This window comes from Maniola jurtina, chromosome 4 (genome assembly GCF_905333055.1).
Source record: "Maniola jurtina chromosome 4, ilManJurt1.1, whole genome shotgun sequence".
NCBI classification, from domain to species: Eukaryota; Metazoa; Arthropoda; class Insecta; order Lepidoptera; family Nymphalidae; genus Maniola; species Maniola jurtina.
The window spans coordinates 327,214-340,485 of NC_060032.1; the positions used below are offsets into that span (position 1 = coordinate 327,214).

General features: G+C 39.0%; 1 protein-coding gene across 1 annotated transcript in view; it reads left to right on the plus strand.

Moving 5' to 3' along the window:
• The window catches only part of LOC123864217, a 99,439-nt gene that overhangs the window by 15,295 nt on the left and 70,872 nt on the right, over positions 1 to 13,272 (plus strand). The window contains exon 2 of the mRNA XM_045904495.1: positions 9,475 to 10,724. Coding sequence (XP_045760451.1) covers positions 9,998 to 10,724 — 727 coding nt within the window. The 5' untranslated portion in view covers positions 9,475 to 9,997. The remainder of the gene's footprint in view (positions 1 to 9,474; positions 10,725 to 13,272) is intronic.

Below are 13,272 nucleotides of genomic sequence, written 5' to 3' on the forward strand. Positions count from 1 at the left end.
GAAAAGCCAGTTCTAACGAATATGTACATTTCAAAGCCAAACATACACGTGTACAAAACATGGGAGCGTCTGGTTCGGAATACTTATTAGGTCATGTGATAAAACAGTCATTCCAGTACAAGTCACATTGTATACCTACTCATTGTTTAAGAAGTTCTATTTCGAGCGCTACATGACGCTGCATGACGTAGCTTTGACTGGAAATCCGACAAATGCTTAAATATCCGTGAAAAAAAAACTTAGTGTTAAGTATAGTCCGTGACAGGTTGAGATGGCAGTCGGGGTATGAGGCGGGGGGATGGACGCACACCCGCACGTCACCCGCATTCGTCCAAGCAATCCAAGTGCGGATTGGCAGACTTCACACATAACTCCAAAAAGTTAGAGGTCCCGAGATTTCCGAGGTCCCGAGATCGAAAATAATAAGACAACGTTTTCGATTAAAGCCTTATGAAGCTCTCAGTCGCAGTCGGCTTGATTTCCACCGACAACTTGAACAATTATCGTCATATAATATTTTCAACAAATTAACACAAAACCATAATATTCAATTATATCTATAAACCTTCCTCATGAATCACTCTATCTATTGATGAAAACCGCATTAAAATCCGTTGTGCAGTTTTAAAGATCTAAGCGTACATAGGGACAGAATGGTGGGAAGTGACTTTTATTTATATTATGTAGAGAAAAGAGATGCAGCAGTAGGTAGTAAATAAAGAAACCAATAAAGATTTTGCATAGGAAAAAACAAGTTAATACGAGAGCCCGTATTAAGGAGCTATTAACCCGTAACAATGCTCGCTCATTTTCCTCCTGCGCCTATGAACTATAAATGCCTATAAATTCACTAGATGTGAACTGCAAGGCCGCCCACGCGAAGGCTTTTCCTGCTGCACGAATTATTTCCTATAGCTTCATTAATATTATTCGGGACAAAGAGTCAACTTTCATATATTTTTTTCAATGAATAAGTTTTTCAAGGTATATGAGCCTAGCGCTCTAGCGTTTTAGTTTATCAAACCGTTTGGAGGAACGCTTTTTTACTAGAAAGGAGTGTGTTTACGTGTTCATTCTCCTTATATTATGATATATTATTATGTTGATAGAGCCTGAATAGATTTGGATGTATGGGGTATGCTTAGAACCCTTACATTATCCCGAGTGACACAGGTTGTAAATAAAATAAAAAATTATATGACGGCAGTAGGTGTACCAATGGAGTCATTTTTACGACTTTTTGTCTTTTACTAATTGAATCAAAGCTCTAAACCACATGATTGAGTAGATTCTAAACTCGTCGAAAAGTTGAGTTTTTAGTAAAAACTTTTTGTTCATACTTACGGAATACCCAAAAAATTTGCAGTTTTAAATCATACAGAAATGAATAGTCCATTTTAATAACTTAATTTAACTATTTATTTTGAAATTGGCTGTGATAGACTGACTATGTGTGGGAACAGATGATTCTATGAACGAGTGATTCTATTAGGGGTCTGTATTTTTATTCAGATGTACGAAACCGTTGTAATTTAGGTGGTCCCAAAACAATAGTAATGGCGAATGGCGATGTAGTTGGTGTAGTCCCCCAGGGTCGGCCGCTGACGACCACTTCACGGCTGATTGGTCGACGGACGACACGACGCGGACGGCTAATTGAAACGTCGCACTTCCGCTCCGCTCCGACAAACTACACAATAACAATGGCTATTTTGCTTCCAATCTAAGCCTACTGCGTGTCTCGTGCTCATACAACTGTACAAGGAAACTACAAGCTTAATTTTCTATGCGTAGTCCGCCAAGACACATAAATCTGTAGGTATCGTAGGTAGGACGTGCAGCATGCGATATTCATTATTCTACATCCCCTGAGTATGCTCAGGTGTCGGAGTGAAAGGCACGTTGAGTTTGTTCTGGACAATGTGTGGGGTGTGTATTGCTTCCTTTCCGTGCTTTTTAGGTAGTGGAAGGGCGGGCGGGGTTAATTTAGTTTTTTTTTAGTTTGCGTGGTGTGAGGCCATTTTGAATTTTTTTAATTGTTGTTATAGCAGCCATAGAAATACACCTGAGAAGTTTTTATTCTCTACTTCATACGGTTCACGAGATGCAGCCCGCTGACAGACAGACGGAAGGACGGACGGGCGAACAGCGGAGGCTGTTTATCATTTTTTAGAGCTTTTCCATACATTTAACTTTCTGTAACAAGGTATTATTATTTTGATGATAAGCCCACCTTGATTCTTTGTCTGAGGTATGGTACGCGCAGCCTGCGATATTCATATTTTACATCTGAGTATGCTCAGGTGTCGGAGTGAAACGTACATTGAGTGTGTTCTAGAAGATTTGTGTGGTTTGTGTGTTGGTATGAGTAATGAGACCCATCAGACTGTTATGTTAGACCCATTGTTAGAAAAATTAACGCTCGTGAATCCACCACAATCCGCAGGTGAGTCCTAGCATCGAATTCGCGACGTCTGGTCTGCATCGGATATGCCAAATACGTGTGACTTCCTACCAGCGCCTTTGTTCTGCGCACGCGCACGCCTTACTTATTAGCACAGTCATTGAGCCATTGTTGTGATTTGGGGTTACAAGTTACAGCTGGCAAGTGTAGTGTGCCCGCGGGGTCAAGTATTTTTGCCTTCGAGTATCATTTGGAAGAACAACGTTTTCTAGAATGTTCTGATGTTTATCCTGATGATAGAACTGAAAAAGCCGAATATAGGTCCTTATAATATCCTTCTTACTCAAAATATTTTTATTCAATTAACCTTGTTTCAAACTACGGAATATATATTATATAAATATCGCTCAACCTACTTTTTTACTTAATGTCACTATTCACATTGTTAGATGTAATAATATTACATCTAAGTGTGAACAGTGGATTTCAAACACGCGGATGAAGTCGCGTTAAAAAGCTATTATTTTATAAAGTAGTTACATTAATTAATGTGATCTAATGTGTTTTCACGGGTGGTTAATTCATCCAAGTTTCACGGCCATACATTTGTAAACGAATAGTCAATCAATCGACGTCAGAAGTGGTACAATAGATCAATCGCCTGCATCTCGGCTGACAGTTAGCCATTGTTCCGTGGCGGCGCCTGACGCTCTCACACATTAACATTGTCTCCTAGAATTTCTAGAGAAAGCATATAATAAACATGTTCTTACGTATGTGGGACTAAAGTACTTCCACATACTTAAAGAACATAAGGAAGTAGTGAGCGGCGATGTTGATGATGATGGTCATGAGTGTCTAATGTTTATTACAATTTAATTAACTACCTAAATTCCAAGATTCAAGATTTTTTAATTTGCAAAAACATTTTTTTACAATTACAATAATTTTTACAATTTTTTTTAGGTAGATACAACAATCAATGAGTTCCCATGGGATTTAGAAAAAAATATCCACTGAAACGAAGTCGCGGGCATCAGCTATTTCTAAACTAAATTATCGTATTGCAGAGGTACCTAGGTCCCTATACCGCTCTATTATGTACCCACTGGTCGATGGATCATGTCAACACATCAATATACTCGTAACTTCATGATGGACGCAGGTGGTCTGTCACAAGCTTCGTATATTGTATGCACATACACGATGTTCGCATTTCGTCACGCTTCGTATTGTATTCAGGAGCACTGCTGTGGCGGGTGTATTGTGCAACATGTAACACAGGTTGATACTCTTGGGATTATTTGGACACATTGGGGCCCTATCTAAATTCCTTTAATATACTTAGGTAGATTTCTAATGTTTCTTCTCGTAGGTTATTGTGACCTGAAGGAACAAGGTACTCAATGAATGAACCGATATAGCTGAAGTTATATAATTATACTACTTTTTACCCTGGAAAATCAGAGTTTCAAATTCAATGTAACCAGAACGCTAGCAAAAACGACGACACGTGATAGTACCTACTAATGATTATATTATTGTGGTACTTATCACAAAAAAACCGCGAGAAAAGAATTTCAAAAAATCCTGTACTTTTCAAATGTTCACAATATCGTCGTATTCTACGAATAGCGACATTGTTACAAAAGGCCTACTTTTCAGGAGCAACATTTTGTGTTTTATTTTAATACTATTAAACATGTCTGCAATTACTTTAAAATGTTGGTAAAGGGTTTTACGGAATAGAATAAAATAGAATGGAATAGATTTTTATTCAAATAAACTTTTACAAGTGCTTTTGAATCGTCAAAATAATCTATCACAGGTTCGGAATGCCGTTCCTACCGCAAAGAACCAGCAAGAAACTCTCAGGGTTTATAAAGGGGTTTATTGGGCTTTTGGGAATTGAAACTGTATGCGACAAGGCCTTAACTGCGACCTGACCTGGTGGTAAGAAATGATGCACTGGTCGAATGGAAGCAAGACCACTTTGAAGGGGTATGGCAGTTTCATTTTCCTACACGGCATCGTAACGGACGCCGCAACCGCTAAATCGCTTGGCGGCGCGTCTTTGCCGGCAGAGTGGTAACTAGATTTGGTACTAGCCACAACCGAAACCTCCCACCAGATAATTTAAAACTTGAATTCAATTGAAAAAAATTGAATTTGACTATAAGGGCGGTTTACATCAATTAGAGTGCGAAAATTTTAACCTCTGAAACATCGCTGAAAGATTTCACTGAGTTAAAGTTCAGACGAAGGAAGCATTTCCATTTTAACTTTGTTTTAATTAGAAATGTTGTCTGCTTTAACCGAAACCTCAAGTCTGGAAGTTTCTAACTATTTATTTGTATGCGTCCTCTGGAACACATGGAGGGAATAATCTGAAGAAGGTACCAGGTACCAGCTGCTAAACTATTTTGTGCCTACCTATAGATCTTTTCTCTCTCTATACTCCAAGTGTTTCGGCATTAGTACAGAGTCGTATATTAAAACTCTTTGGACAAGTCTCCCGGCGTGAGAGTAACTCCATCGAGCGTCTTGTCGTGCAGGGCGAGGTGAAGGGCACCAGAGGGTGAGGAAGGTCGCCCATGCGATGGACCGACCAAATTAGGTCTCCTGTGGGCGGTCCCTTGCACGAGCTTACCAGACTCGGCCAGCAGGGAGAAGTGGTGAATGCTCGTGAGGCGTATAACATCTGCCCTCAAATACGTTGCTTCGTGATGACCACGACCGCTCTGTCAAGAGTGTTACGACGAAGAAGATAGAGTTTATAATATGTAACATATAACAGTTTAAGCTGTATAAATTTGTCCAAACAACTTTATGCCCAAATGCTTCAGGGTAATACAGTAACACTTGTACCTATATGCCTTATTGGTTCATGTACACATGCTATTTCAGGATATAAGGTTTGTGCCAACTTAGAACGTATTGTTTGTCAATATGGGTCATATTTGCATGGACTGTGTACCCATTGGGATAGATGTTTCTCAATAAGCTCAATGCAGGGGATTATGTGCCTAATCAGGCGAGTTGTAAAGGTCAGATTGGTATGCAGGTTGCAGGTAGTGGCTATATAACCAGTAATATCTCGTGGGTATTGCGATGGGCGATTGACGCGACGCTGCGGTGCTGCGTGGTCCACATTGTAATTAAGGTTTCCTGTGTGAAACTCTGTAGTGATGTCAATAATTGCGTAGTCATCATTATCATCATCATCAATCAGTCGCCCGCTCACTAGGTACAGGCTACTGAAAACAGGATCTCCTCTCAGAATGAGAAAGGTCTGGCCATAGTCCGCCAGGCTGGCTTAGTGCGGATTGGCAGACTTTTTTTTATTCAAGAACAAGTTAGCCCTTGACTGCAATCTCACCTGGTGGTAAATGACGATGCACGTCTAAGATGAAAGCGGGTTAACCTGGAAGAGGTGTGGCAGTTTTCATACTCCTTTCGTTTCTACACGGCATCGTACCGGAACGCTAAATCAGTGTGTGGCACGGCTTTGCCGGTAGGGTGGTAACTAGCCACGGCCGAAGCCTTCCACCAGACCAGACCAGAATCGAACCCGGAACCTCCCACTAATAAGACCACAGCGCTTTCCACTGCGCCAGTGAGGCCGCCGCCGTGGCAAACTTCACACACCTTTGAAGAACTCTTAGGCATGTAGGTTGCCTCACGATGTTTTCTTTCCCTTTAAAGCAAGTAATAGGCATATAATTATTTGAAAATTAGAGGTGCGTGCCCGGGATCGAACCCCCGACGTCCCGAATAGGAGGCGAACGTCTTAACCACCAGGCTATCACAGGAAATCGAGTAGCAATTCCGCGGAACTATTGCATCAAAAACCTGTCGCACTTATGACCTTTTTCTATAAACACGCCACACACACATAACGCATGTGCATAACCGAGCGACGCGAATATGATCATCAAGGTGCTAAACTACTTACGGCCTTAAACTGTACAGTATTGGTAAATTGTTCGTACGAGTAGGTAGGTAAGGTACCTTAGGCACATTAGGTTGGGTACATCATTCGTGCCGGTAATATTGATCAATGATCATCCACTTTGCGAATGGCAGCACGAATTATGCTAATCGGATCATTACGATAATTACAGCTTGTCATTCCAAGGACCCACATTACGTCGTATCTACACTCGCTGATGACAAAAACAGTGTTTTTGTGCCATTTTTAAAGTACGCTTTAAATTAATTCAAAATTCGCAATCGTGAATTTTGCCCACGACTCTTGGGTAAACTTTTTTTCTCTCAATTCGTCGAAATCTTTTTTTTATTAGGTTCATTTAAGGGGACGCTGCACGCTCGACCGAAATTGCCGGCGAACGTGGGTAATCTGCACCTACCCCTATATACAATGTACGCTGTGGTAATCTGTTTGCTATTTCACCTAACATTGTGTGAGAAAGAGATCCCCGGTATAAAGATGCCGACTGGTCCTTCCCTCCAGCATCCGCGGGCAGTTTAATGTTTTAGGTGAGATGCACGATGATTTTCATCGAAATCAAGCGCACCTAAAGGTTTGAATAGTCGTTTGGGAAAAGTATTTTTGAGAAAAAACTACTAAATTTATGTCTGCAATGTAGAGTTATTTCAACTAATTTGTCAATTAGGTGCGAAATGAGTTCGATTCAAAACTCCGTACTGTGCAGTAATTGTAGCTAAAGTAGCACAAGTACAATGTGTATCAGTCAGTAGTTGCGCGAAATGCCAACTCAATTAATATGCAATTATATGCAGCGACACGGTTATCGCTAATTAGCAGGGTCCATACTAAGCGCGGCAGGCGAGGCTTGGAGCGAGGCAAAAGTGTATTCCTCAGTTAGACAGCCTGCACCCGCACCTCTTTAATATCATTTGTGAGTTTGTTTGTAGGAAGTGATCTTCGAAACTAACGATCCCGAAAATTCTTTCACGAATACTATCCATACTAATAGTAATTATTATAATAAATACAAAAGTGTGTCTGTCTATCTACTAGCTTTTTACAGCCCTTCCAATCCACTAATTTTGTCAAAATTTGGCACAGACATACCTAGCTGACGTTTCGGTGGTAAGGGCATAAGCTACTGTTAGTCCCGGAAAATTAAAAAGTTCCCATGGGATTTAATAAAAGCTAATTCCATGAGAACGAAGTCACCAGGATCATCCAACCGTCCAACCGGCTGCAAATTATACCACGTGGATGAATGGGGATGATGCTTCGGTCAAAAATAAATTATTTTTTAGTAATTATAACGAGCGTTTTGATGTTTGATAAAAGGTCGCTGATTTGACTTAATAGTCATCACCCCTATGCGCGGGCAAAAGCTATTTAGTACTTAGTGATAAAGTCAACACATTTTTCATGTACGTATGCTAAACGCGCCCTTAGTATGGACTCTGCTAGTACTGTACAACGTAGTTGAATGAGCGCCTTTTCAGGCGTGTGCGTCGCTGCATTACTGAGAACTCGTCAGTGTTCAGCCTCCAGCTAATTGGCTCCCAATTAACTGCTTTGTGACGTTATGGTTCCAATTAGTTTGACTACTAAGCCCTAATATCATGGTGGTTAGAGCGCGGAGCACCAAAGGCGCGGTTGAATTTTGAGCCCTGAATCAAAATATTCCCACGGGATTTCACAGACCTAAATCAACGCGGGTGAAGTCAGCTAGTTTTCTATAGGTAGGTACTTATGTCAAAATCATAAGAAGAACGTAGGAAGAAAGATTAATATCTTCTTAATAATATGCTTACCTAAATATTGACTAAGGTAGGTAACACAGCTATGTTTTGTGCTCTAAAAAAGCACAAAAAGTACTTAAGTTAATTATTTTTAAAGGTAATTAAAGGTAATCCATACTTAGTAGTTTTTGTACATTTTTAAAATTAAATACATTGCATATTTTTTTTCTATTTTTCTTATGTTATTATTAAAATCAAGATGTTCAAAATGCATTTAAAAGATTACATTTGACTTGACCGTGGCTAATTAACTCGCTTTATGAACGTGCCGGGAAACGTGGTGTATGAGCGTGATGTTACAGGAATAACTTTGATGCAATCACTGCAGTGCCGTACGATTGGCTGACTGTCTATCTTTTTTTATTAGGGTTCCGTACCTCAACAGGAAATACGGAACCCTTATAGGATCACTTTGTTGTCTGTCTGTCTGTCTGTCTGTCGTGTCTGTCAAGAAAACCTGTAGGGTACTTCCAGTTGACCTAAAATCATGGGCATGTAAGTAGGTCTTATAGCACAAGTAATGGGAAAACACGAAAATCGTGAATTTGTGGTTAAGTACATTACAAAAAAAAATGTGTTTCAATTTTTAAAGTAAATAAAAATAATAAAAGTGAGATAGCTATACCAAGTGGGGTATCATATGAAAAGGCTTTACCTGTACATTCTAAACCAGATTTTTCTTTATTTTTATGCATAATAGTTTTTGATTTATAGTGCATAATGTCGGAAAAAATAACTTAATGCGGAACCCTCAGTGCGCGAGCCTGTCTCCCTCTTGGCCGGTTTTTTGTATCGCACTCCTTACAAACGTAGTTTAACTTTAATTTGAATACTAGTAATATGTAGTAACCAATCAAGTTCAATGGTAAATAGGTTCTAGGAACTTTTGTAACTTTGTCACTCGTGTGACTTTAAACTTAGATATATTAACGTAAATCTGGCTAACCACAGACACAGATATTAGTTTCTAGAGCATGTTTACAAACATTGAGTTTGGTTGGAAGGAAAATATATTGAGAAAATCTGTATAGCTGAGAGTTCTCCATAATAATATTCTCAGTTGTGAGGCCAGCGTGGCGGATTGCGGCCTAAGTCCTCCGCATTCTGAGAGGAGACTTGTGATCAACCCATCAACTTGACTGGTGATGGGTTGATCATGGTGATGATGATGATAATGATTATATTTATACTTAACAAGAATATAGTTAAACATATTCTCCACTGTTTACCTATATTCGCAATAAAGAAATTGGAATTGAATTGAAAATCACACTACGGTGTGTTAGTGGGCCTCAGAATAACACATGTGTTTTGTCGCGCAGGTTGCTGACAGCGGATAAGTGCCGCCACATCGCTCGGATTAAAATCAAAGTCGGGATCAACTAGCAAGTGACCGGTGCGCCCGCGCAGCGCCTCCGCCCGCGCCCGCGCCGCGCCGCTGCGCCGCGCCGCCATACCTAGTCCGCGAGCCGCGAGACACGGACGCGCGGCCCTCCAAAAGTGTTTCGATATCAAAGTGTTGTAACTTCCAAACCATCATACCATACGCAATACTCTTTCCACCCAGTGACTTCAACCGAAAAACTAATTCCTCGGTACAACAATTTCACTCACAAACCGACTATCGAGTGAGCGGTTAAGGCTACATTCCAAACCGGTGTCGTTCAAGTGTGTTACTACTGTGTGTGTGTTGTTACTTAGAAGTGACTGGTTTAGTGGTTTAATGCAGCCCCGCGCTGCGAACTAGATACGAGTAAATAAACAAATAATAAAGCTGCGCCCCACGCGAGACATAATGTAAAGTTTCCCGAACTTAAAGCTCCTAAGTTTGACTTTAAAGTTAAAATGGCTCGCGGTGCGCTTAGTGAAAATGAACGCCATTGCTTGGATGCAAACGCGAAAAGCCAAGAGCGGCTACAGGAAACGGAAACTAATAAAACTAATGGGCTTAGAGTTCGCTTTCTGGACGAAGAAGGAAAGACGGAGAGAACCGTCAGTACTGACGTAGTCGACTGTGCTGTTTCGAGAGTCAAAAAAATTCACATTCTAAAGAACAGAAGCTCTAGTGAAACTAGCATTCTTTTACGAAACCCGTCCCTCATTAAACGGCGTTTGAGTTCTGAACGCCGGTACAGCGATGGACACACCGACTCCCTAAATAACAATTCACTCAGCGAGAATCTCAATGGAAAACATAACGATTGCGGAAGTTCAAACAAGACTGAGCAAGGAACGGACCAAACCAAAGACAGCCAGAGCTTTAAGAAGAACTGTAACGTGTACAGCGTGCACCAGGCGAAGACGTTGACGCCAGAGAGGAAGAGATCACACCAGTTGACGATTCCAAGATTGATTGCGCATAAAGAACACGATCAAATCAAATCTATTCTGCCGGCAGAAGTTTGTTTGGCTGACGGTGCTTCTGGGAAGGACTTCACCGCTCGTGCGATCGGGAGGCTCTCCCGAGGCTTGGGGCGTCTACTGCGTCGCACCAACAGTGTCCGAATCAGCGAACCTGATCCAATGTACAAAGTGGCGTATCTAGGCAACGTGCTCACCGGCTGGGCCAGAGGTGAGTGCTTTGTTATTCAGAGATAGAGTGAGATTATTTAGAGATTTGTTTTAACTAGATAGATAGAGATAGAGTAACTTTATTCGACACCTGCTAAGTGGTAGAGTCCTGATATTATTTCATAAGAGGCACTATTTAGCTTAGATGGAATAAACATTTTTGAATGTGAATGTTTCTCGACAGACTAAAGTTCGACGACTTGAAGAAACGCACAACCCTAACGATTTTATAAACGGTTCGATTCTTACAATTTGAAATTATCCTAAGTTATAGTTACAGATTATTTCCTGGATTGACCTTAGACTTAGTCTACCTATAGTTTATGAAGGATTTAATAGTTCTGTGATATATCCAAACTTGTTTTTAAAGATGTATCACCCATATTAACACTAATTGTATATCAATGATTGTCAGTCTATCTGTGATCTGTCGATAAGGATAAATCGCTTAGCAATGGTTTCATTTTGTCAAAAATACCATACAATTACCAACACCAATAACAAACGTTGCCAATTAACTTATCGACATATTAATCAGCCATTAGTGGTCATTGCAGCATTTCAGATACAAATTATTTAACTATCCAAACATTAAAATACAAAAAGTAGGTTATAGAGTAGGTAGGTAATATGAGTTATTTGCATTCTGAATACTATAATATTTGATTGACTTTATAACCTTTGGAGTAACAAGTTCGCCAAGTTGTTATAAAGTTCTAATTAACTGGCATTCAAAGATTGATGATGTTGTCAAATCCAATGGAAACAAGAACGAAAACCAAAGTAAATTCGAAACATCATTGAATCGACTAAACTTAGGTCATTTCTGTGGATAGGTAATTAAAGTAAACGAAACTCACTTTATATAATATTAACAAATAACAAAGCATTTATTTACTAAACTCGAAAAACTTTGAACAATTGAAAATCAGAGAAATCTTGAAATCAGATAAGGATAACAGAGGAAGGATACTAAAATAAAGATTAACCTAAGTTGCAACCAGAATGCAACTAATAAAATTATTATAGGTACAAAAATAGAATTTAAACATGTTATTTATAACAAACTAAATAGTTTTACAAAAAAAAGTGTCAATAGTGATATTGACACATAATTATCTTTTCTATATAGTATGAATTACCTATAAAAACGTTTCAAAACGAGTGCCCTAAGCAAGGTCTAATACACGGCACCTGTTGTAAACTTTTCATTACCATTTTATCATTGAATTAATTGCATGGCGAGTCACGTTTTCATAAAAACCTATGGTATCAAAATTTTATTGCATTATAATGTTTTTATATATTCGGGTGCGACTATAACATTATTGTTTTACATATTATACGGTATTCTATCGGACATATTTTGGACAAAGTGCTTAGGAACTGAGCGTTGGCATCCTTATGTAGTCAACATACAATTTACTCCAATAAAACGGGTTTGCTCAACGTTTCTGATACTAACCGTTCGCGTTGTTTGGAACGCCCTTCCAGTATCCGTGTTTAATGCCACGATAACTTAAGTATTTTGAAGGCAAGAGTTAAAAGACATCTTCTAGCCAACTTAGGCCTCATCATTGCTTTCCTCCTGCAGTAAAAAAAATCGTAATATGATTTAACCAATCAATTTTAATAACATGGTTGAAAATGAAGTTACTGTTTTCTCTTCTGCCCTGTTGCACTGTTTTGTGACAAGATTTAGCAAGTTGATCCTTTGAAACAAAAATTCGAAATCGGTTCAGGAATATCATCAAGAATATGCCTCGTGTAGGGTTCCAACTGGACATCAGCGCTATTTATTTATCTTGTAATTTATGCGGGAACTTTTTAGCTCGAATTTTTTTCAGTGACCTTTTTTCTTTTTTTCCAAAGAAGAAGATTTGTTCTCGTTTTTCTGTTAATTTAGCATTAGGTAAAAGCATCGGAAAGACTCATCATACTTTTAGATGGATTTGATGCATGTTTTTCAAAAGATAGACTTTGGAGGACTGTGTTATTAAGTTTAATTTCTTGTTTTAAGTTAACTTTAAGTTAGTAATTTTGGAGGAGTTTAAGTAAGTAACTTTGGAGGACTGTGTTAAGTTTAATTTCTTGAAGGTTTCACTTCTATCGCGTGTGAATTTCACACATATTTTTTCTTTTTTCCAATTTTTCCGCTTTTAAAATTGGCTCTTCATTTGTAACTCGGCTTCGTTGTAACATGGATGAAACCTGGCTAGCCTGAATAACCCCATTGACTTAGTGATTCAATGCTAACTGTGCTACGGTCAAATAGTAGAGCATTAATATAGCCGTATTTAATGAAGACTTGTGCGGCAAATATGATAACTTCGGCAAATATGGGATGCAAACTGAACGAAGACCTTGATTGCAAATAGTGAAAAAACTTATGTAACTGATAATTTTTTTTATTCAATTCATAAAATTGTATGTAATATTTTTTTAATTTTCTTGATTAACAGAACAAGACAAATGATTGAACCCAAGGCCGATAAAAACTTTTATTAAGTAGGTACAACAACATACCTACTTACTTATTTTATTTTTTT